Raw genomic sequence first — 27,222 nt, 5'->3', positions numbered from 1 at the left:
CGAAGTCTCACGAACTTCCAGTTGTGTCGACACACAGAGAGGACAGACATCCGTTTGTCTAGCCTTTCATCGGGGACTTGTGAGTCCCCCCAAGGCTGGAATGGTGCGAGTAAATTTACATTACTTCTCTCTTCGTACCTCTTTTCTTTGTACATTTTTCTCTTTTTTACAGGATTCAAATGTAAGCTTAAAATAGACAATTATTTGAAAAGACAAGTCCTAAAGTCGTTAAATTTTGATAATCACGTAAAAAAAAAACAAATAAAATTTAGTAACAGGTTCATCGCTTGCAGTTTCCTAATTATTGCACAGTGACATGCCAATTATCTCGAACAAGTATAAACGCGTTCACTTCCTCGTATATACGCCACGCTCCGACTCGTGTCATACACTCTTGTTCTTAAGTAAACGTACGTGCCGCAAAGGAACCTCGCGGAGCATACCTTTTAATTTTTTATACTTCTTCATCATTTTTTTTTCTTTTCTTTTTTTTCTTTCCTCCGACTCCATTCCGCGTGGGTAAACCAATACAGGATCGTTTTGCATACTCTTCTTCTTTGGGAAGTGACTCATGGTAAGTCCATGTAAGGTCCAGCAGCGCGACAACCATGGGCCAAACGCCCACGTAAAAATATTATGCGCGCGCATCTCGATCGGTGAAAGGGAAAAGAAGAAAGAACGATGTTGCTTTCGAATATTATTGAGTTTTTGTACTTCTTCATCATTCCAATAAAGTTAACGTGGTGCATTTAAATAGGAAACCTAAGAGAATCATAGTCGTATGAACAACTATGTTTCTATCTCTTTCCCTCTCACGACTCGTTGATTCATAAATCAATTAGACTCGAACGAGTTACACCTTCTTCGCGACGGTTCATAGCCGTTCGCATTTGCCTTCAATATAATTAATAGATATCCGACTTATACTACGGTTACATGTGCGAGCATACCAGACGTCTATCGACCAGTCCACTCGTTCCTTGCTAGCTTCTTCTCATCTATGTGACTTTTGTACACTGACAAGAAGTCCCTACAACGAAGTCAAGATTTATTATACCCATTCGACGGTTTATCAAAGCTATTTCTTAAATCGAATCAATTAAAGAAGAAGCTAAATAAGAAATTGTTAATATTGTTTTTCTATTTATTTCTATTTCTCCCTTTCATTAAAAAAAAAAGAAAAAGAACATAATTGTTGATAAGAAACAAAATCGAAATGGGAAAAAATGTTGTTATTTAATCGCGAGTTATTTCTTCCTATGAACGAATGAAATTCAAAGGCTAAGACTGGGAGAATGTCTACGCCACTGTCGGGGCCTACTCGCGGTTCGAACTCTTCCGCCATTGCTCGGGCCCGTCAGTGTCTCTCGCGGCCTCGTACAGAGAGCATCTTCTTGCTCGACACGAGAAGTTCTTCGTTTGTTCTTTTCTTTCGCGTTCCATCATCGATTCCCCTCCGCTACTTTCCTGTGTGTTTATAACCTTACCTTGTCGTCTCTCTCTCTCTCTTTCTCTTTCTCTTTCTTTCTTATTGCGTGCGTGCACGTACTTTCTCAGCGAGGACGCTTAGGAACGGGTGAGAAAAGTCGTCTCGTCCTTGAAGAAAGCAGACAACCAACGTCTAGATGAGAATACGTCGAGACTAGACGAAAACATCCTCCTCCTTTTCCTTTTCCTTTTCCTTTCCCCTATCCTCTCTTCCTCTTCCTTAATCCTACTCTCCTCTATTATATCTTTTTTATTTCCTTACAAAATTTGAATATTCTTCTTTACGAGAGTGGAACATCACGAAAAGTGGACATGGCCGACCGTCTCTGGTATTTCCTTCTCGTCTGGATATTTATCATCACGATTACACGCGCCAACGGTGAGCAATAAATTATTATTATTTTGTTTTATTCTTTTTATATAAAAATTTAATAATTCGATTTATACAAAGTTGAAGATAGAATAATACATTTTCTTTCGCTTAAATGTGCAACTTTTTTTATACGCATTTCTTTGTTCTTGAAAGAAAATATATAAGGGAAAAACAAAGGAAATACGAAGGAAGTAGAATAAAAATGATTTACCATTAAGTTCCGCACTCTTACTCTCGTCGGGATCACCTTCGTTCGTTGCATTTCCTTGCTACGTTCTTTTACGAAAGAAACTCGTCAAGTTCGATTTTAAAGCGAAAGAGAAAATAACAGAGAGATCCAACTTATACTCTTCGAAAAATAAACTCACCGATATAACGAGTGTCCTAGATCGTGTCTATTGCAATGTGTTACGTCAGGTTAATAGTAATTTGAACGTTCATTATCTTTCAAGGCTAATTTGTTCTATATATTATCTATTTAAATTATATTTTTTTTTACGGATAATCTATTTTAGAATGAAATTGTGTTTACATATTTATAAGTTGCAATAATCGTTTAGGCATAATTTGAATAATTTATAATATTAACGTTTAGAAAAATAACGTAGGATTTCTAGAATGAAGAACGAATGCTTCGTAGATCATTGTACATACATTCACACACATTCACACACACACACACACATTTCAAGTATATATGGAATAATTTATGTTTACGTCGAGCACACGCCGGTCACCCCTTTTTCCTCGATGGTGTGTGCACCGTGTGCACGAAGATATCGCGCTTGCCTATGGAACAATGGATGCGACTGCGACTATACGTTTTAACCATTCGCTATGGGAGAAGAGGATATGCTATTAAAACGTATATACTCCATAACATGAACGGTTTAATACTGACGATCATTCGTATGCATAATCTCTTCTTCTTCTTCTTCCACATAAGTTTATTAAATTCATCGTATTGAACGTACATATATATAGGAACAACGTGTTCCAAATTACATTTACTGAGAGTATACGTTGTCGATTATTTTCTCAATCTCATTAATTGACTTTAACAAGAGCGTTACTCTGTTGCACGCACATCGAATAAATACAATGCGAATTAATTCAGAGTACCCTTTCGAATAAGAGAGAAATATAAAAAGAAATAAGAGAACTCATAGGTACTGAAAGTTGTATAAGATGCGTGAAAAACCAAGACGTACATATTTATTATAATATACGAAGGGATTCACGTATATAAGAACGTTGATTCGTACTTGGTAAGGATAAGAATTATACGTCGATGAATCACGCGATGACGTAGTCCTCGCATGGCCGTCGACGCTTTCGAGCGTATACGAAAGGATTATTTGCACAAATGTTATTCCTTCTTTCCACTACGCTCACAGAAGTAGAGGTGCATAGACAAGCGTGAAAAATTCAAATGGGAAAAATGAAAGAAGGAAGAGAAGGGTAAATCGAGCTCTATCTTCAACTATAAGAGAGATTACTTCCCCTTTTGATGCCATATCGTTAATGGAATACGCTTGGAGAATCGATCCTAATCGATTTCCCTCGCATTCACGCTAATCTCATCTTTGTATACACAGGATATTATGCTCAACTCGATCGTCCACGATTTATCTATATAGATATACATATGTTTAAACAAAAAAAATTCAATCAATGTAAGTAAGTGAGCACTTAAATCTATATAATCGTATCCTCTGTTATAAAGTATCGATCTTTTATTAACACGAATTCAAATGATTGGAATAAGCGATACCAAGTGAGGTAAATAAAAATTTGAATAATCAAAGAATCAGGGAGCACATCAAAGGACATCAGAAAACAAATAACAAATTATTTTGTTATTCGATATTTGTAAATATCATTTCAAATAAAACGCATTGTTCTTAAATTATTATTAGAAAAATTGAGAACCATTTGCTATCGTAACAGATATTCTCCGAAGAGAGTCGCAATTGCTAGACACTTGGTAGCGAGTGAAAGAAAAACGAAGATAGGATGTTTATGTTCAAGGACATTCGTTCGAGACAGCCTAGTAATTACGGCAAGATCGAAGTAAGTTGAATCCTACTGAGAAAAGAACTCGTTAAATTGTGTCTTCGATTCTCTAAAATGGCTAATAATAGAGCTCGAATAGAAAACCGAACTAAAAAGCAGTGGGAAAGAAAGGGAAGGTGAACAGGAAAGTAATCTTCCACGCTTGAAGTTCCACACTACAGAAGTTTCACGACGCGTCCAGTCGTTTCACCCTCCGCCGTTCTTCTTTCAGGTATTCGCGGATCTCAAGGGATTTTAAGTGGCTACTAACGACGATTATTCTCCTCCCGTTAAATCCCATTCGTCTTGCTATTAATTATCTGTGCATAAGCATACTAGAAACTCGTACGGTAGTCTCGTCGGGAACTATCTAAAGAAGAAATACGAATCGACCTATTCACTTTCGATGATATATCCCAGTGCTATCTAACTAGTTACCTAAGAAGTAAGTTAATTTTTTCAAAATAAAAATTTCAATAAATCTCTATCCTAAATCAAATTATTAGGTTATCAAGTATGATATGGGGCAAAAAATGCACATAATTGAATTCGATTTTGCCCCATTTCGTACTTGACAACCTAATAATAATTATTATGAAAAGAAAAATCTTTTGAATAGAAAATTTATGACAGTGGGTGCTATGATGTTATGACGTTCTTAAACTTGCATATGTATTAATTTCTGATATGACATTAGTTGATCTATTTGTTTACGTAATTGTCTACCCTACTTTGACCTCCGATATGTTTGCAAAAAAAACAATGGCTCGTGGACTTACAAAAGAAACGGAACAATGCTGTTACGAAGAAATATATATATCGGTATAGCAGCTATTTTATTTTCTAAATTTTATTTAATACTTAAATTTATTATTTAGTAATTATATATATTTCTTTCACGAAGTATTACTTGACTCTCATCATCGTCGATAATGAGAAACAAACAAAAAATGTTAAATGACTGCTTAATTGTCAAGAAGTTTATTAATATTTAAAAAAATCTTTATTAAGAAGATATATTTTTAATTATTTAGCAGGCTTTTCTAAATCACAAGAAGATCTTTAAAATAAATTTAAAATATATTTACTTAATATTATGCCTGTTTATTTTTGCATCAGTAAAAATGTGTACAAACAATAGAAAGGATGTCTGACATACAGTATGATTGCATTGCGAATAAAAAAATGGTGCCAAGATCGTTTAAAAGGTTTCATAATGGTGAATTTAGATTCACCGACAATAAACGTTATAGCAAACCTATCATGATTGATAAAGATCAAATCTCTTTCCAATCTAATTGAACGTAATCTTCGTTGCATCACGCGAAAGATTGTTGAAATGTTAGGAATATCGAAATCAACTGCTGAGAATTAGCTGTATCAACTTGCTATTATTCTTGGTAAATTATTCTAACATTTTTTTTTAGCGAAAGTTCAATATATATTTATATAAGTATAATTTTAATAAGAGTGTCATCTTTAATCTCGAAGGTTTAACACATATTTATATTTTAATATAATTATACACACACACACACATATATATATATATATATATATATATATATATATATATATATATATTTCCTCTTATCTCACTTATACTTACACTCATATACACATATACGTTTTTAAATGTATATACATACATCAATATCATCATTTCTAAAAATGGTATTTCATCGTACTTACCGTTTTACCGCAATTTTATTGAATCCCATTGCTTCATTGAATCATAAAGTTTTAGAAACACGCCATTTTCATTCTTCCTCTATTCATTTCGTCAAGAAGCACGAATCGATTTGTACTTGAAATAGAAAAAGAAAGCTTTATGACAGGAATGAACATGTTACTGGCAAATTTTAACGGCACTTTTATTAGATTCGCGTAAAATTTCTGATCGAATAGTAGTAGGTATCATCAATATCTAACGTTTTTCCGGAACGATGGTGAAGATGGAGTAAAAAATTGCAAGGATATTGAACCGCACACAATATTTGATTACTGATTGCTAGTCACCGCAAGCACTCGTGCTTAAAATATGGCATACGTCAACTATGATTTTCAATCAACTTTATATAAGTAACATCTCTTTTTATTTATAAAACAATAGCGAAATATTTTCATTATGCGTTAAATTAAATTTATATTAATTTAATCTGTTTCATGTTAGTTTACAAACAATTCTAATATTACATTGAGCGAAATAATTGGATCGTTAAAAAATTTATCGACCGTAACATCACATACCAATTATAAAATCAGCAGAAATAGAATTCAGCTTTGAATTATGATTCAGACTCAAACATGTATAGAAATCAACCAAGAGTATACAGTAAAATTCAAAATCGTAATACGTACATAAATACATACATACATATATAATATATGTTCGTAGAAAAGTGAATCAAAAGTGGTCAGGCGCGTGGGCCTGGAACGCGAATGAGAGATCGTGCAACCAAGATCGGCAAGATCGAAAGTGCCTGCTAGAGAATGTTCGTAGTAAAGGCCACCGTGGGAGATAACGACCACGATCAAATCCGATTATACGTGCACCCACATGCATACATATACACTCTTACAAACCCACTAGTTTTACAAACGTGTATGATGTGACATGTAAAATACATATGAAGTAATCATTTTTTATTCAACAAAGTATATTAAATGAGATAAAAGCAGAATAATTTCCGATCGTAAAAAAAATGCAACATAGTTATTTAAATTTATAATAATTCTCTTATTTACATGTCCATTTGATAACAATTTTTATAAATTAGTAAAAATACGATGATAGAAAAGGAAGTATTATTTTATGAGAGACGATGTATTCTATACAATAGAAAGATTTGCACGTAATCATAGGAGAATAGACATCAGTAGCGAATAAGAAAAGAAAAAGAAAGGTAAAGAAGATGTCGGGGCGTTACAGCACTGTTAAAACTCAAGAACGAGTGGGGACGAAAAAGGCAAAGAGTCTTGGGTATGGGAATCAGAAGTAGGAGTGAGGGTGGGAGTGAGGAATCGGTTGGGAGAGGCCATAGAAAAACCGGTTGCCAATCTGCACGGACATTGAACAGCGCGCACGCGTGAACCAGGAGAAGAAAGACAGCAATAGGGAGACTGGGTAAAAGGCCAAACAAACGGGAAGTCTGATTTTCGATGAAACGATCGAAAGTTTACCGAACATAACATACCGAATTATGAAGAAAATAAGATCGTTTTAATGCTCTAATAAATGTTTTATTCAATTTTCTTTATCTCTGAATTACACGAGCTGAAAACCTGATCGAAACATTAGAAAAATTGCAAAAAATATTGCATAGAAAAAAAGAGAAATATTATCATCTATGGAAGTCATATAGTATCTAAAGTTTTTTGAAAATAAACTCGACGGTCTCGAACATACGATGCCAACAAAAAACGTCGGTATTCTCGCCGATGAACGATCGAACAACTTGCGTACAGTTACATGAACGTGATCGAAGAGTGAAAAGAAAAAAATATGAATGGTTCGTGAACCCTGACACGTTGCTTCTGCGCCTGGATCTTGTGAATGGCGACCCAGCCCACGAGCCTTACGATCGACAGTTCCTCGTTGCTTCTTTAACGAGTCTCTTATACCATTACGTGATCCAGCAAATATTAGATACACTGTTATTTGTATACCGTCGTATTTCTTCTTAACACCGTGACGAGTATTTAAAAATCAAAACAAAAAAAACGAAGTTTTGTTACTTTAATTATAACAATAAAAATAATAATAATAAAGTTTTTAAAAAAATATAGTTTCATTTATCAAAGATTTAATCGATGATAAAGAAAATTTAAAACAATCGAAGAATTATTTTTGTTAGCAAGGGTCGTTTAAAAGATTCAACGTATTTCTCACCGACGTCGAACATTTTCCTATATACGCGCAAGGTCCATCCAAATATGGCGGATACCGGTCGAACCACTCGTGAGCACGCGTGTCACCGAGCACACGCGTTATCGTCGATGCGTGCACAGGCGAAGAATACTCGGAGAGAGAGCCCCAACGACGATTTCTTGTACACTGAACTGACTTAAACATATTTCTTTTCTTATCTTTTCTTTTGTAATCCATTTTTTATAATCTTTTCTTATACGTTAGTATCTTAAGAAAAAAAAGGGAAAATAAAATACATATATAAATGTAATAAAAAATTTCTCACATTATTTTGACGAACTTTATCCGACAGATATCATAAGTTAAATTATGTACCCTCGTAATTAACCGTCTCTCATCACCGTGAGACTCGGACTTCTACGAAGAAATTAGCAACGGTTAGTTCGATAATAGGTACGTAAGGTAGTTGGAACACACCGATCATTCCCGATTCATTAGGAAAGCTCATAAGGCGCGTGAGAAAGCTTATGATCGTTTCCTTCCTTGAAAAATAATTGTCCCTCGGCTATTCATCCATCGATTGTAGTTGGTTGCTCGACTTTACGATGGACTATTTCGAAGTCCCTCGATTTGCCACTGTGGCAATTTCGCAGGACGATAAATTACGAGCCACAATTATCGGCCATAAAAAGAGTTGACGACGAGAAAGAAGGAGTAGGACGACGAAGACGACAAAGAGAAAGAGGGAAGTAAGTCTATTTCAAGGAATCATTTTGTTGAATTGTTTTTCGTAGAAAATACGAATAGACTCACGCTGAGAAGTACTTAACGTAGTACATACATGTAAAGTACCCTACATAGGTAGCATACATCTAGCATGTACTTACATATATAGATACATCGATGGGTGGTAAGAGCGCGAATTAACAAGAAATTATTGGCAACGCGGTAGGTTTACAAGATCGTGTTGAGAGGAAGTAGTAAAGTCCATCCGACTGACACAAAGAAGATACCAAAAGAAGTTACTCCGAACTCGTTTACCCTTTACCCTTCGAAAGTCTACCTCAGTCGTCTCTTCGAAAACGGATTAACGAGAAATTATGGCACTTTTCTTTTTACCACTGATAACAATCTTGATTTATACGATCTACACTCTGTGTATACTACTATGTTAGATAGAAGGAAACAAGTACGGAGGCATGCTTGTCAGTCTATATACTGAACACTTACATGCTAACTTACAGAGGAAGGCAGAGAAGGCAATATGAAAGTAGTTTTCTACGTTTCATGGATCTGACAAAATCATAATCGTGCATTCAAACTATAACGTATGTATGATAAGCTCGATACTACTCCAGCATTTAATTTTATTACCGGTAATTATTCTCATCGTCGATCGTTCTCACTCGTTTTTACGAAGAGAAAGAAGAAAGAATGTTTGGTACCGGAAAACTTAGACGAATCCTTCCGTTCATAAAACAGATTTACGACAGACTTGCGTGATTTTTTCTCTTTATTTCTGGACTATCGTTAAGAGATTTTCAATTACTTTTTAAATAAGATTAATATTATCTAGACTAACGAGACGTTTCGCGCTATCTTTTATAACGATCGTACTCCTATATGTTAATGTTGGCGTTAATGTTACACCTGTTATCATGGTGATTGGTTGGAAGCATTAATGTAAATATTCTATAAATGTTGAAGCTTGTTCCAAAAAATTACTTATCGAATAACCATCCGGTTTTCTTAATGCTATAGTTAGTACTATTGATTTCTTTAATTTTCTTATAACCTTGAGCAATGAATAGTTTGTATCTCTGTTTGGTGTCAGGTTTGACAGGTATTTGTTAAATTCTTTGTATGTGATAACTCTTGTTACATTATTTTTATTGATCTTATAAACATATTCAGTTGTCTTTTGTTTTTTGCTATTTTATACTACTGCTACTATGATTTTATTGCTTTAACTGCTGTTGATCAGTAAATGAAATAATATAGAAAAGTATGATACGTTGATCTTTCATTTCTCCTTTTGGAACAGAAAGTGAAAGTGTTTCCATATGATTAGGTTCTTTCTGTTTTGTCTGATTGAACTCTGTGATGGGTGAAATTTATGTGAAGTAAAAGGAAATAGTGTGCAATCAAAACGGTGCAAGTATGTTATTAAATCCTTATGTACATATGTATGTATGATCATGTGCATGATCGAGATAGCAATCGGAATAGTTAGAGTATCGATCCATCGCAACACTAATTTATTCGAGTTTAGGTTGAACGATCACGTACGAGAGGACGATACCGGACGGCTTAATGACCGAAGAACGTTTTAAATTCTAAACCCAGCTCGTTCTTCTAGAGCTGTCCAAGAATCTCGAAGGAAAGGACGCACTCAAGGAAACAATTAAATCCTATGATCGTAGATAAGAACGAGAGTATCCTCTGGAAAATATATTCTGTGCTTTAGGTCTTGGGAGTAACAAGTTTGGATAACAAAGAAGTATCCCGGAAGTTTTATTTAGAGATAAGTTCATCTGATTCGATATCTCAAGAACAAAATTTGAAAAGATATCTTTTTTCTTCTCGATCAATGAGTTCCGTTGTATAAATTACGAAATAATTTATAAAATTCTTTTCCGCTAAAAACAATTAGGAATCAATGAATCAGAAAATAGATATTTTTCACATTAAATGAACCTCGACTGGTCAAATGATCAATTTATAATTTTTAAATACAATTCTACATTCAATGTTAACGGTATAAATTCAATATACACATTAGTTGTTGATAAATCTAATATCTTTCGGGAAATAATATTAATCAACGACTTATTTTAAAACTAGATGTCACCATTTTTATAGTATCATGATAAAAAAGCAGATCGTGGTTTTAAATTTAAAATAGTATCTAATAATATTCTTTAACTTCTGGGACCACTTTTTACATTATTTTATTACCATATAAAAAGATTAGCATTTTTAGAAATAGTCCACATACTTGCTTATAACATGCTTGTTCCACTTTGTTCAATTATGTGAAGTTTGTAATTCTTCTTTATCCCATTTATAGGAAGGGCAAAAAATGAAACAGGAAAGGTAAATTACCCGAGGCTCGTCGTGATCGGTAAATAGTATTTGAGGAATGTGACTCGAAAAAAAATAAAACAGAGAAAGAAGAAAAAAAATAAAGAGAGAAAGAGAAGTTATAAAGTAAAAATGCGTGCGAATGCTTTATTAACCGTCAATGCGTAAAATTATTTAAATAATTAGTAAATGCCGATTCAATTGAGATTACCAAAAAAAACGTATACATAACGGTAAGCAGGGAAACGTTTCTCTCGTGCGAAGTCCAACTCATCATGAATTATTCATAGCCCCTTTTGGATAAGCGCGAGACATCTTCGAACAACTTTCCTTTCAAATAGTAGGAATCCTTTCTAACGTGTCTGTTCTCTGAATCGGCAATTTTCTTAAATTGGTCACGATTCACTTTGAAAATATTTGTTTTTCTCTCTCAATATAACATTCCGATAACATAGATACATTTAAATGTACCAAAATTATAATAATGATATTATTTAAAAATATATTTATTTTAATCTACATATATATATCGAATATTTTATTTTAAAAACTATAACATATTAATTTATTAAACACCTGTTAAATTATACTAAATTATATTTGTTTATTGAGTAGATATATTATATATGCAGTATTGGAAGATGTTCATCTACCATTTTGAAACTTGTACTATACTTTTCAATCTACATGAATTCTATTCATAATATTGGTAAATTAAAGATGTATGTTTGCTATTTATCACAATATCAAAAAGAAACCCTTTCAAATGTCTTTCCTCTCAATTGCGGCTCTTCACATATTCAGCTTAATGCGTATATGCATGACTGCTGATATATTCTTTGATGTATAATAGTTTCTGAAGATTCGTATCACTTCAATATTTTCTGTCCTATTTATTAAATAGTCTTGCTTAGAATTCATACCTAGTAATAACAGGTTATCATTAATTCTTCGTAATTATCAATGTTCTATCAAAATCAAAATTTAAAAAATAATATTTGTAAACATTTAAAAAGGATTTCTTTTCTTTATATTGTAATAAATGGTAAGTATATATTTTTAATTTATCAATATTGCTAATAGAGTTAATGTAAAATATATTGAAAAACACAGTATACGTTTCAAAATGGTAGATAAACGTTATTTCATCTTACATATACTGTGTATTATGATAAATGGCAAACATGAATCCTTCATTGATCAATATTGTAAATAAAATTCCTGTACATTAAAAAACACAGTACAAGTTTCAAAATGGTAGATAAACATTGTCCCACTGTGTATATATAAGCTTGTATGCTAAACTTGTTCTTTGCTTTTCTCTTTGAAGAGAATTCACTGTACATCGTTAACGGCGGCTAAGACGACGAAACGATGGTGGCTGTAAAGATAAACATAATCGATCGAAGCTGAAGCGTGAATAGTACGGACTATGCTTATTCCAACAGGATCGTAAGTGTGTAATTTACGTGAAAACTAGGTATTAAATTGGCAACGATCTTACGGTATCGGAAAGTTTAGAAAGATTTTCTTTAATATACCATTTAACCAAAAAGAATCTTCGTTTCCTGGATGTTTCTAGGATTCCTCCCTTTTGCCTTTAGTGCGCGCGCGCGTATATACATACACACATACAAGACTTCCAACATAATGCGTGTCATGTGTATGCGTTGGTATGTGACTCACGATCGATCGCTTCCGTGCTATCGATTACAGTCGACAGAAAGCAACAGTAGCGGCCGAATTCCAAGGGCTCTACCGCCCTTTTAAAGGAAATCTTTCTCTAACGATTTGTAGTCATCTCGTCTGATCGATTACATCGCGCTGTAAGTCTTTCCTACGATACAACTGATCGATAGAATCTCTTTCTTGCGATCGACACGTAACTCGCTTTATTTGGAATGGATATTAGAATTGGAATAACTATTAAACTATGTGTTAGCATGTTATAGATTTATTGTTTTCTTATCGAATTTAGATAGTTTAAAAATAGGATAAAATTGCAAAAAAAATATTTAAATAAACATTATCAAGGCTATAACTAAAGAAGTATATTGTAATAAATTATTTATAAAAGAATTAAAATTAAAAATTAATTTAAAAAAAATAAAGAGTACGTATAATAAATACTATAAGACAGATTATTTAGAATAAAACAGATAATTATGGTGTCAGCTCGTGACTCTAACTATTACCAAGGCCTTCTTCTCCTTAGACTGACGACGGCATTTTAACTTCGAACGAAGCTTTCATCGAAGAAGCAAATATTCTTATTCGCTTCCGTTCGTATTATCGGAGTTCTCGTTGCATAAAGATCGCGACTTAATACCAGGAAGTTGGCAAGATGGTAGCAGGAAGGTAGCAGGAAGGTACCAGAAAGATATCCATCGCGTACGTGCCTCATCGTCCTGCGTGTACCGATCCTACGCGATCGTCCGACAACCATAAACGGATACTTCGAGAAAAAGAAAGAAAAAGAGAGAGATAGAAAGAAGGATGAGATAAAATGAAAAAGAAGAATTCTCGATGTGTTTCCGAGCTCGTGCGATCGACAGAATCGTCGACCCTACTCTTGGGATCTACGATGATCAGTGATTTATCACTAGCAGCCCTTGTAATCGACGCATACTGGCTAGTACGTGTAAATCCGCAACCGGAATGAAATCACCGTTACGAAAGCTCTGAGCAACCTCCCCAACTTCTCTTTTATCACTATCCAAAGACTTCCTTTCGATATTCACATCGATTAAGAACTTTCAGTCCTGTTATATCGTTTCCTCGGTCTAGTGCCTAACTCTGATAGCAGATTATCGGCCGCCTTAAAGATATCTATGTACTCTAATCGTTAACCCTGAAACACAAATAGAGTAGTTTGCCTACACGTTCGATCTCTTGGCAGCGGCAACGTGCTATTCCATTTACGTTTCGTCCAGGTAACTTTCTTTTGCATCATACAAGAATCAACCTAATCGACTTTCTTCTTCCGTTAACGCCCATATCGTTTAAAAACGTAGGTATTAGGTCATAAAGGAATAACGATCAGACGTGTGCATAGTAGAGGATGGATCGATAGTACGATCATCGTCCTTGATCAAAGTTAAATCCATTCGTTCGAGACTCGCTTATTCCGTCCTGCGAGTTCGATGCATAAAATACAAGAAAGGATACCGATATATCGTTTATAACGGTACTCGTACCTTGAACCTACACGAATACCACAACGTGTCTTGATTCTTTGCTTCGTTCACGAACTTCGTTCTTTCCACTCTTGCTCCTCCTCTTCCTTTTCTCTTAGAATCTCTACAGACGTTGAGAGAATTTAGTCGATGCTGTGTGATTTACACGAAGGGAGGGCGGTCTCGTGCATCGAAATCTGAACTCCGTTAGAACACTTGATAGAAATTAAAGTGACGTTCATTGTAATTACGATCATCCAGTCTGTAATTTCGAAGACGGGGGTCCCACCTATCTATCTATGTAATTTTTCTCTCCATTTCTCATTTTCATTAACGTGGTTTAGATCAAACAATATGATTGTTCATGATAAGAATGACTTCATTCGAATAATAGTCGTATTAGAAACTTCTATCTTGTTAAAAATAATGATGTATAGAGTGACCATTAAAATTTATATCGATTTAAAAAGTGATGCAAATGCCATGAAGTATCACAAATTTCATACTTCCGAGTATAAATTAACTGTCTACCTTCTTAACGTGGTCTGCATGAATCTTTTTAGTACAGTTACCCAGCGTACGTTAGCATCGCGTTTCGAATATTAATCACATTATCGTCTTTAATTTTCAATCTCTTTAAAGTATATCTCGTTAAGATGATTATAAAGGAAGAAAATTGAATCAGATTTTTAACTATTGGATCATAAAATCGTGAATATTTTCATTATGAATCGGTTCCTTTCCTCTATGATCATATACATCAAATCTATGATTCGCATTCTCAATTTCTCTTGCTCAAGTCTGTGTCTATTATTACTCGTTGTAGTGGCAGAATTTTATTATTATCGGTAGCGAAATATTTTTTGTTTGGTCAATAAAACATCTCATACTTCGTTTTGTCACTCGCGTGTTGTTTCTAGCTCGTAAAACATTCGAACCGAGTCGAGATTTAAAATATATGCGGAAGCTTAGATTCTATGATTTCAAACTCTTATTCTTTGAACCAAACCGCCGTACTAAACTTCTAATTTACGTGTTATACGCTTTTAATACCTAATTGAAATGAGTAAGAATTTATAGGATACATTTTTTTTCAACTTTTGTTTATCGTAGAATTGTGATATTTTACTCTTTGCAAAAGTGGGAAAAGGAATGTAGAGAAAGAAACGAAGAACCTGGTTAATGTAGCAAAGAAAAATAAGAAAAGAAGAGAAGGAACGAAAGGATGAAGAAAAGTAGGGTCAAAGGCCTTCTACGAACATCAGGAGAAGTTCAGATGCCGCCGTTTCTTAGTCGCCTTTAACTCCTTAGCTTCCTTCGAGAACGATTATTATTTTTCTTGACTAAGTACAATTTCAACTTCTTACTACTAATTCACTGTCTGTACAGGAACAGATAAAAAGGGAAAGAAAGATTATAGTCTAAAAATAATTTTCTCCTTTTTCATACATATCCAGATGTAAATATACATTTACAAAATCAGAAATAAAACATACAATCTTTATTATAGAACCAAAAATCGTTCACATTGTAAAATCGAAACTTTCCAATTGACAAGTATGTAGAATCGATGATTAACTGACAAGATTTGTGAACTTTCAAAGATTCTTAAATAGATCCTATAGTGTATATCGTTACTCAGATGTTTTTGTAAATTATTTATCATAATTATAAGCATTTAACCCTTCAAAACGCTCTGAAACTTTGAAGTCATACACACTTCATACTCTAAAAATCGCTGTAAATATGTTTAATTATTACTCTTCAAGATTGCTTGATATGCAAGTGTAAAAACGCTTTTTTCAACTTTTTTTTATGTTTCTCCCTCGCTCTCTTTATACCAATCAACGAATTTTGAAACAGACCATCTCTGACGATAAATTATCATCATAAAGTCATACATTTAAATATAACTACATTATAAATATTTCTGTATTTTTTAAATCCTATTTATTTAATTACTATTCAATTATTTGTAAATTAAAATACAAAATTCCAAATGTTTTTTATATTATAATATATACAGGATGTTCAGAATATATAATTTCATATGTTTATTTGAAAAACAGAGAATTTTAGGGAAAAATTGTTCAAATATGAATTATCTGATTTAAAAAAAAAAATATTATGTCATTTAATGTTTTTTACTCAATGAAAGATTTTAAGGTGAATTTTGATTTTTTTTTAATCAGAACATATATATTTTTTCTCATAAGAATAGTAAGATACTTTTGTTCCGAAACAATTTTTCGTCTCCAAACAATATTTGCATTATAGAGAATAAAATTCTTATAACCAAAGAGAATAAAAATCACGATGAGATGAAGAGTAAAGATAAAAGAGCTAAGAATATCAGAACTTATAATTAGAGAAAATACGGGATAATAAACAGGAAAGATATATATAAAAAAAAAGAAAAAGAGAAGAGAATAGGGTGAAGGAAGGAAGGTGAGAAAGTTAGAGAGATGATTTAGAATCACGTAACATCAGGTTCGCAAGGATAGAAATCTCTAGTGCTACCTTAGAAAACGCTTAGTCTCGCTAATGGAAAAGAGTAGGATACCGACGTGCGGCACGGTGTAAGGATGTTTAAAAGCGACATGCTGTGCGGTCACGTAATTTACGCATTAACCGACTACGGACTTCGAGTGACGAGACTTACGCGCGCATAAAACGCGTTGATGCACGCGAAAAACCAAAACCGAGAGTTCTAGTCTTATAGCTTTAATATCATAGGAGAATACCGAAGGAGTCAAAGGTGCTACCAACGAAAGACGAGAGGCAAAAAGATAGAAGAAGACAAAGGAAATATATTCAAGAAGAGGGATATAGTGTTCACATGAGATAGCAATTGTAAAACGATCTGGTGATTTCAATGCATTTGAACAGACAGTGATTTCAATGCATTTTAACGGATAGTGAATTTATAGTCGTATCAAAGAGATATGCGGATACCCATCATGTGGCTTCATCACAATAACATACTACCTATTTACATATGTATAGTTATATCTATTTAGATATGTATGTATGTAATATCTAAAGAATATATACTTATCGATCGTATCACAAATCAAATTCTTTCATTTATTATTTCTTTTTCTTATTTTCATATTTACGAGAGTGAGGTATTCTTAACTTCTATTGATACCTTATATAGTACGTGCTTGACACTATTGTCAGTTAAAATCTTAACGATGGTTTATCAACGACCAACGGAAAGAAATAAGGAGGGATTTTATTGCTAGTCTCGTTAAGAGATCGTGACGTCGCAAAATCGATCCTACAAGAACTGACGTATGTACGTATATATATATATATATATATATATATATATATATATAAATATAAATATGAATAAGTAAGTACCTAGATACGAATTTACATAGATTGAAGAGACTTGCCAAGAGCTGTATAAGAGCTAATCCAACTATGAAAAATAATTGTCCACGTTAATATTATTTTTGACTATGAAATCGATTGATTGTCAAAATGTAATGGTTTGTCAAATAAGGTATATTTAATAAAAAAAAAATCAAGTTTGTTTTTCATAATAGATCACTGGATAGAACGTTGAGTATCCTTTCGTAGTATATTTCCCTTAACGAAGTGACAGACTAATTGTTGGAATAGATAAGAGTATCTCTCAACAATATGATTCTTTAAAGTATCTTCAGTAAAGGCTCCCGGAAGACCATGAATCTCGAACTTTATGTACCTTCACACGTACTACTCCATACATCTCTAACGGATGACCATGATGAGAAGATAGTTTTATACCTTTATCATCATGTAACACGAGGACTATGATTACCATGATATCTTTGACGATGAGGGCTACTTCATTTTTATTTCATTTTCTAATATAAAATCAATCAATTAAATCGACTTTTTCCAAATTACAAGAAAAATCATCGTCGTAAAAAATACTGTATGTAAGATAAATTAGGTAATAAATCAATATTCGTACATTTATAGCGATTTATAATATTGTAATTTAAATAGTCTCTAAAGTACAGAATACCTTTAAACGTGACACTAAGTGTAATTAGAATTTAATTAATAGGTATTTCAATAAATGATTATTCTTTTCAAATTTTTCTACTTCTTCGTTAATCATCGTGGTACTTAATGACTTAAAAAGAGTAATATATATGCATACATTTAATACATAGAGAATTCTTTGTATTACGATAAAAAAATACTCCTTCGTAAAACCTACAACTCCACGAGACTTTGCCATGGACAACAACGTTCTTTGAGTTCTTAACACCGTGTTGCGCTCGTGACGATGATACCTGAACGTGAATTATATCTCGACTGGTGTTCGGAGAAGATGCGCAATGTCAGTTTCGAGAAAATATTGCGTTTTCGCACCGTTTCCTCGGTGATTAATGCCGAATCGTGTCCACGGGAAGATCGTTGAAATTGTTTTCTCGTGCGTATCCATCCTACTGAAGCGAAGTTCAAGTTATTCTCGGTTGGAAGTCTACATCTTCCGGAACTTTCGCAATTAAATATTCACGACAATAGAAAGAGAAAAAAAAAGGAAATGTATGTTCTCCTATTGATATTAAAAAAATATAATTCAATACACACTCAATTCATATCCATCTTTCTCTTCAATATTTATTTCTAATCGTCAAATGCATAAAATCTTTTTTAATTATTACTCATATAATCTTCGTTTCAATTTCAAAACATAAAACTAATATAGAGGTCGTTGCTAGGATCAAAGCTTTCGGCGCTCCGAACCATCTATTACTCTTCCATATTTTTTATTCTTCAATTTTTTTCTTCTTTTCTTTTATTTCTTTTCAAAACTCACTAACCATAGTAGGTATATTTCTCTACCTAGAGGTACTTATATACATTCAATAGAATAGAAGGGAACTCGCCGGCTAGCTTATCGGTCGATCAAAATTAAATTAGCCCAAGGCGTACAATCATCGAACGAGTCGCGTTCGCTACATTGTATACTCACATATATACCTACATATATTTATTCGAAAGGAATGTCGCTAATTCGCGTTACTTTATAACTGCAAACTGGTTTAACATCTACTTTTTGCCGCGAATATAACTCTTTATAAGGTAATATTATGAGAATGAAATTAACCGATGATGGTACGGTCTATTAAATCGCTTCCCACGTTCTTATGTATACATATATGCATGTATGTATAACATACATTTTACTTTCCTACCAAGTATTCTTATTACATGCGTAAAGAATGTCTAACAATAAGAATCGTGTTGGCACCTTTATAAATTGCTCTTTCGATATTATTCCCGCACGTATAAAGGAAAAATGCATTGTTCGTTTTAATCAAGTTTTTACGATAGGTATATTAGATAGATCTCGACATTGTCTTATATCGAAACTATTCATCATCGAGTTTTACGAATAAACGTCGGTGCAGGCTTCGTTTGATATATACGTCACGCGAGAAATACGCCTCCATTGCTTTTTCAAGGTCGAGACGTTCACGAGTTTATGGGGCAATTATCGTAGTATATACCGGCGGATCGGGTACGGCTAAGTTCTTCTTCCGTACTTGGATAAGATCATGACTCTAGATCGTTTAGGGTCGTCTTTCGATTTCTATCGATGTTAGTACCCGCCTTCTATTCCATGATCATCCGAACATACAATTAAATGTACTTTGGTATCATGAAATGAATATAATTCGAATATGATAAGATCGTTGATTTTTACCAACTGAATCAAAAGAGAGTTCTATTATTATAAATTTATATATTATAAGTGTTTCTTTCTTTAATCTCTTCTGTTCTAGTTCAAAGCAAAGTAAGATGTTCCGAGCAGTCGATGGAAGTTGACATTGTCAGGAGTAGTCCTCAAGCTAGGATATATCTTCAACAACTGAGGGACTATCCAGGTAATGTATATCGATCAAATAGGAGCGTCATTAACGGATCGACAATTAATTTCACGAGTAACAAGGTCTTCCAACTTACTACTATCTATCTACCTACCTACCTACCTGCTATCTCGAGCGTTTATTTTTCTTTCGGTCTTCAGACGCAACCTGCAAGCCACAACTCAGCGATGGAGTCGCCACGTTCAGATTATCGTTATTAGAACAAGACATGCTACGATGCGGCATCACGAGGGTCGTTAATAAAGTTACGGTAAGTAAAAGGAAAATTTAGTAATCTTATTTTAGTTTATCGTTATATAGGTAGATATCATTCATTTACTTATTGTAAAAATTATTACAAAATGTAGATATTTATTCTATACGTTAGAATTAAAAGAAAAAAAACATTCGAGCAAATGTGTTTATATTCTTTTTGGCATTAGTGTACACGGATATGTTTATTTTTTAAATGACTGAACACATGTGCAATTTTATAAAACAGATTTATAAATATAAATGAAAATCAAATTTTAAATAAAAATAATTTTTCTTTTATCTATATTTCATTATTGTTATGATATATTAATGTACAATGTAGATTAATAAAAAATTGTAATAATAGTAATAATAATTCTTATAATATATTTAATAATATAATTGTATATGTGGTAAATTTAAAAACACGGTTGTGTGTGGTAACATAAGTCTACATTGCAATTTCGTATTGACAAAAATGTCGTATATAGAAATAATAATAAACAGTTATTATAATCTATAAAACAACAGAACACAAACGATTGTTACAAGTTATAAACCTGCAATAGCTGGCACCAAGATCCACAGAACTTTATTTATGATATAAAATATGTGTTAATTTAAAAGATTAATGTGTGTGAATCATTAACAAATTAAGAAGAAATTAACAAATGTTATTTCTGTCGTGAATGAACCTCCATGATAGAAAGTGGATACACGTAACATCACCTGTTGTTATATCACATATTTATTAACGACTGAGATAAATAAAGATTGTCAATGGACTCCTTTCATTGTTTCCACAGTTAGTCTAATCTCTTGTTTTAGTATACTACTCTCCCTAGCATGTTCACCCTTCACGGTCTTGTACGTCTAACCGTTGCTAGAGTAGATTCGAACAAAATTACCTCTGGATAATGATATACAGGGTCAGAAGGTGTACTATCATCGGATAATAGTGGAGGAGCCAGCGGATTCCAGCAAGCACACCTTCACGGTAAAGTGTGTTATCACCGAAGTAGTCGTGCAACCTGGAGACGCCATCGCAACCAATCATACGACGGTACGGCGGAGCGTCCTTCCGGAAGGATTTCAAGAGCAGGAGTGAGTTCTTTGCCCTTTTCACATTTTTTTTCTTTTTCTTTTTCTTTTTCTTTTTCTTCCTTTTATTTCCTTCTTCTCTTCTATTCGATTTATAAATAAGGATATAAAACATTTCCTTATAAATAAGAATATAAAACACTTCCTAATATTACCATTAGGTAATATGAAAAGAAAGTTTTTTTATTCTTTTTTTTTAAATTAAATAATCTTACAATGCTGACAACGAAATCTTCTATATTTGAAGAATATTTTCGGTTTTTTTTTGTCATATGTGACATAAAATCTCAAGAAACAGGGAAGTTTATTGTCTTCGTATTTTCCAAGATATTGCAATAGCTTTTGTATCGAAAAGTAGTTCGATTTAAATCTCTTCCCACAGTCCTCCCACGTAATTTCCTGCCGGACGAGTTGCGTTGTTCGAGAGCGTCGACCTCTATTCTCAATCACTCGCTTTCTCCGTGTCCTGGAAAAGAGGAAAGTGCCTCGTCGAAGGCGCGTTCCGCGTGATCTTTACCTAGATCCTTTGAGATAATAGGAACTCACAAGAAAATACGAACGCAAATGCTTTGGCTAGTTATATATTGATATGTAAATTAAATTAAAAGTTAAACACAATTTCATTTATATTTCACATTAGAATATTTATAACAATAATATCGGCATTTTGAAAATTTGTAAATAATATATCTAAAATTTCTAATTTAATATTTATAGAAATTTATTATGTTTTATTTGATCAATTTATTGTTATAGTTACAGACAAAATTTACATATATGCACATATCGTCTATGTTCAGTCAAAAGTCAGCCAAAAATCTTATTAGATTCTATTAAGCTAATTTGTTCTTATAATTATAATAAAAAATCAAATATACGTACATGTATATTTAAAAAAACGTCATGATTCGTGCAGAATTTTAAACAAAATTGAAACATTCCATTTCTATAAAAAATTTTTTTTGCGATGGTGATTGGATAAGACACTCCCTGCGGTTGTGCCTAAAAAAGATGAGAATGTTTTTTGCTCGCTTTCAGACGAGGAAATAACGTACGAGGTATAGATGGATACGGGCGCCTGCTTTGTAAGCTATCTCGATAATTTATTTAAAGGAACTTTACTTCTAACGATATTGATGAAATGATAATCTTTTTTTCAACACGCGAGAATTGTCGAGGTCGCCGAACCCTGCTAACATTCCTCTCCGAAATAATTTAAGAGTACTGAATAATGATTTATGAAATTCTAATCGCGAGATAATTTTGTTCATAGTTTTTTTCTATTGGATGAGTTTGACTTTTTTTCAATATGGATATATTACTAATAATATTTTAATTATAATTATTAATATACAGCGTGATTCGTGTAACTTGCGTATCTTAAATTGATTTAAAATTATGCGTCTACTAAAAAATTAAAAAATAGTAGATAAAAAAATTTCTTGGTTTTAAGGAGGCAAAGGAGATGGAAAGGGTTCAATAATTACGTATCAACTTTTCTTATACGTTAAATAGGTTTCAAAATTTTTTAAATCAATTTTACTTCTTCTTGTTTTCTGTATCTTCAAAGCAACTTATTGTAAAATATTTCGGTAATTATTAGGCTTGAATCAACTATCATAGTATTTGATACTTAATATTCTTTCGATTTTTGATGAAAAAAAATATGTAGTTACATCTAAAGAAACAAAATCGACTTTGAAAATTTTTGAACTTCTCCACATATAAGAAAAGCTGATACATCACTATTCTCTCCCTTGATGAAACCAATGTGTTAACCAATTAGTCATTAAACTTATAATTTAAAAGTCATTTGAAGTCACCTTGTATAATAATAATAATTATACTAATAATAATTATTTATACTACATTTCTAACTATCTAAACCAGAATCTAGGTGAAATGTTGATACATCTTCCAACGACGATGTTAATTATAATTTCGACCACCCTAAAAATAATTCTAATGATAGTCACATGTTTTCCCACCGTCATTGAGAAGACTCCGTTACTCCGACGAGTAACTAAGAAACAAACCGTAAGGATTTTATTGTCAAATAATCAGCGTTTCGCAAAGACGTAGTTGGTAGACCGCTGTTGCGATCAAAATAACGTACTTTTCTCTGAAACTCGATAAGAGATTCGTTTTTCCGGAGAATTGAAATCCTCCATTGAAATCTGACATTAATTACCTCGTTTAGGTAAGGTTTCGACTTTCGGGAATCTCGCGCGACACGATAACGAATTTATCTCTTCTTAACGGTACACGAAAGTACTTCTTCTTCCTTCGTCGTTATCTCGATAAAGCAGAAAGTCCAACCGCGAAACGATTACCAACATCGACCGTTTCGGATGACTGCGAGTTTCTAGACAAGGAGCGATGAAAATTACTCATTCTTCTCTTTTTTTTTCTTCAACATCTGGCAAAATTCATCGAATTATTCCGGTGCAAGACTTGATCCAATGTTGTTTATTTTTTTCGTTACTTCATCAGTCTGAGACTTACGTTAGAAACAGCATGTGCGATTATTTTATTGAAATAAAAAAAACAATAAAAAATAAACTTATATATAAAGTAGATGCTAGTCTGTTGGTAGTTTATCCTACTTGTTCTATTCTCGATGCACGCAACGGTCTTGTCCGACAGATGCTCGTCGTTTCGTGCAATAGAATCTGATGATCGAGACTTACAGTCTGAATAGTCGTTGTTCCGCACGTTTACGCGATGAACGGTAGTTCTCTAAAAGAAATTCGACGACATTAAAAGTGTTTCATGAACATCGATAAGTAACAGTCTATTTTTGTACAAATATTTTTTTTCTTTACTATTAACATTAGATTTACGGGACATTCGCCAATATGACAGACTTCGAACTTCATGCGCAAAATTGCAAAAACCACTACTATTATTTTCTAGCAATTTTTGCCCTACTTTTATTGATTGAATGATACGAATATATACCAAAAACCGTTTCCCTCATCACCTCTTTTATTTTTAAATTTTTTTATAATGTATACCACAAAATACGTATTTTCATTTACTCGTCAATTTTAGATATCTGTCGAAACAGGTATATAAAAATGTTCGTAAACGAAATTTTACAATCACTCCTTTTATTTATAGGTATATAATACGCTCATTTTATTTTACAAATTTGTGGTATTTTAATTAGAATTATTATCAAGTAGTAACAAATAATTTATTAAATGTTATTTCTAATACTTATAATTTAAAATTTGTTATTTTTATTCTTTCTTTTTGCTATATGTATATGTTATTAATTTTATTTTAGATAATAATTGAAATATGAATGCATGAATTTTATTTTAATGTTAAGTATAATTATTTTATTTTTTATTTTTTGAATAAAATCTAAATTAAATAAGACCTTGCCTGTCGTTTTAGCATCATTGAAGTTCGTGGTGAAATCTCAGTCTCGGCACCCGTTCCGATTCTAGGCGTGGGTGTAAAACAAGGTGGAACCTTGGTTACCGGTGAACTCAATGTTAGCCCTGGTACTCCTTTACAAATGGAGATTTTTCTGGACAATGAGTCAGCACCGATCTACGGATTGTTGGTGACTTATATGCAAGTCACCGACACAAAGACGCAAGAAGAAACGATAATCATCAATGGGTGAGTATAAAATGAATTGTTTTCGTAGTCACGTTTTAAAGTATGTAAAAACAAAATGTTTAACGACTTCACCCATTTACTGTCAGATGTTCGGTGGATCCATATCTATTCGAGAATTTCAACACCGTGAATGGTGATTTTCTTACCGCAAAGTTCCGTGCTTTCAAGTTTCCTGAAAGTACTTATGTTCAGTTCCGTGGTACTGTTAATGTTTGCTTGGACAAATGTCTAGGGGTAAGTTTTTACAAAGACAAGATAATATTAATATATATAATAAGACTTTTTAATTATATAATAAAAAAGAAATTCTTCATAAATATTTCTTCTTTTTGATATTTATTCTCAATGAACTTTTCAAAGAAAGTTAACCCTCTATAAATCGAATTTTTTCGTGACTATAAACAAATTTATAAAATGTAAAACAACAAATATCAACCTTCAAATGCAAATTAATAATAAATTGTGAATTTTCCAAAATTATAGATATACTTCTAGATTTTAAGATAAAGTTGATAATCACTATAAATAATCTTATTGGTTTCCAAAGAAAAATTATAGAACAAGATGTACACCACATTTGGGTAATAAATTACCAAATTTTGATATATCGATACGTAATTGTAGCATCACACGAGACTAAATATAAAGGATTAAACTAGCTTTCTAGCTTTATTATTTAGACATTTTTCACTCAGTTTTCTAAGATGAAATAATAATAGGAGAAGCAACAAAGTAAATTGGTTTATTTTCATCATTACATATTGAACCGTTTCTGTTCTAGATTGAATGCAGCAACGGACAAGTAGGGTTCGGTAGGAAAAAAAGAGCAATAGCATCGTCGAACACGGATAAGAATAAATTGTTCGAGGTGACCATGTCTACCTTCATCAAGGTTGACTTCGAGGACGACGTAATGATAGATCAAGGTAAACCACTCTTCACTCTACGTAAGAACGATCAATTAATCATTTCAAGATCCTCGTTAAATCCATTTTCTTCTAATGATACTCACGTACAGTTCTATCGGAGTTCATTCGAAAAGGTAAGAATAGAACCGAGGAAAGAGCAGTGATCGCAGAAGAAGAACAATCAGTACCGACAACGGTTAGAATAGAGGAAAGACCAGTCATAGCAGAAGAGGTCAGAGAACAGTTCAAATACAAACTCACTGATATAGAGACTAATGCTGCTGAATCGTTTAACTTTGCGACGACCTTTGGACTTTTCATCTTCTTCCTCGCCTCTCTCTACACTGTCCTATAAAATGGAAAGAAAATATTACACATTGATTGTAAATAAAACGAAACACGGGATACCTAAGTTTTCAAGCGAAATGTAATCTTAAGGTGCAATGTCTACTTTTTCTCTTTCTTTTTTTTCTTATATCAAAACATACGAGATAGACATGAAAGGGTTTATAATTAATAAGGGTTTTAAACGTTGTGGAGATTACAAGCCACAAGTGTAATCTCTAATAACTTTTTTATTTCTTTTTCTTTCTCTTTTTTTTTATTTCGTTTTTTTAGCAAACACGGGTTATATCATAAAGTATCGTATGAAAGGGCATATTCAAAATGAAAATAGGAGTTCAACGCAAACGATGATACCGTACTCTTGAACGATACAATACGATTTTATGTGATAATGAAAAATAAATATCTTTTAAATGACAGTGATAAAGGGATGTTAAGGTGCGTTAAGGGAAGAATTTTCATTTTAAGTATATATATATATACATATATATATATATATATAGCTCATAATGGAAACTCATAAGATTTCTCCGTTCTGCGACTGCCGAATTTTCTTCTATTCATTTCTTCTTGTGCTTTCTTAGACAATTTTTACATTTACATGATCTATTCTCTCTACAATTGATTGTCATGAGAAAATTGGCCTTTGCGAGCGGAGAAAGCCAAAAACCTAGTCGTGTGACGGGGTATAATATTTTAACATGACTTAATTATTATACTATATTAAATAATTATGGCTAACTATTATCGGTATAACTATAGCTTAACTGTAACATAAGTAAAAATAAAGCGAAGGCTGATATGACGATTTAAATACTACACATCTGTGTGATATATTCTCTGTCACTAATTTACTGTGTATTTTATTGACCTTAATTGATTTTTTAGTTTTTATTATATATATTTATATTTCCAATATTTTTCAATGATGAAAAGAAGTATAGATGAACAGAAATACAGATAATCCCCGCATGCACAATACTTCTATAACGCAATTTCGCTCTAACACTATTGAAGAATTAGGGAATTATTCACTGTTTAAGAGCTA

At 32.7% G+C, this 27,222-nt stretch overlaps 1 protein-coding gene across 1 annotated transcript; it reads left to right on the top strand.

Annotated features, from left to right (window-relative positions):
• The first annotated feature begins 1,346 nt into the window (after positions 1–1,346).
• Positions 1,347–26,993, top strand: qsm (Zona pelucida superfamily protein qsm). Its single transcript, XM_015316978.2, has 8 exons — positions 1,347–1,867; positions 19,846–19,947; positions 20,091–20,200; positions 21,113–21,288; positions 24,691–24,921; positions 25,008–25,155; positions 25,703–25,847; positions 25,940–26,993. The coding sequence occupies exons 1-8, from the start codon at positions 1,801–1,803 to the stop codon at positions 26,182–26,184; spliced, it is 1,224 nt and encodes a 407-aa protein (XP_015172464.1). The 5' UTR covers positions 1,347–1,800; the 3' UTR covers positions 26,185–26,993.
• The last annotated feature ends 229 nt before the right edge of the window (positions 26,994–27,222 follow it).

This window comes from Polistes dominula, unplaced genomic scaffold, assembly GCF_049000335.1.
Source record: "Polistes dominula isolate Pdom_NZ unplaced genomic scaffold, Pdom_raw_medaka contig_77, whole genome shotgun sequence".
Lineage (NCBI taxonomy): Eukaryota > Metazoa > Arthropoda > Insecta > Hymenoptera > Vespidae > Polistes > Polistes dominula.
This window is presented reverse-complemented; position numbering and strand designations above follow the sequence as displayed.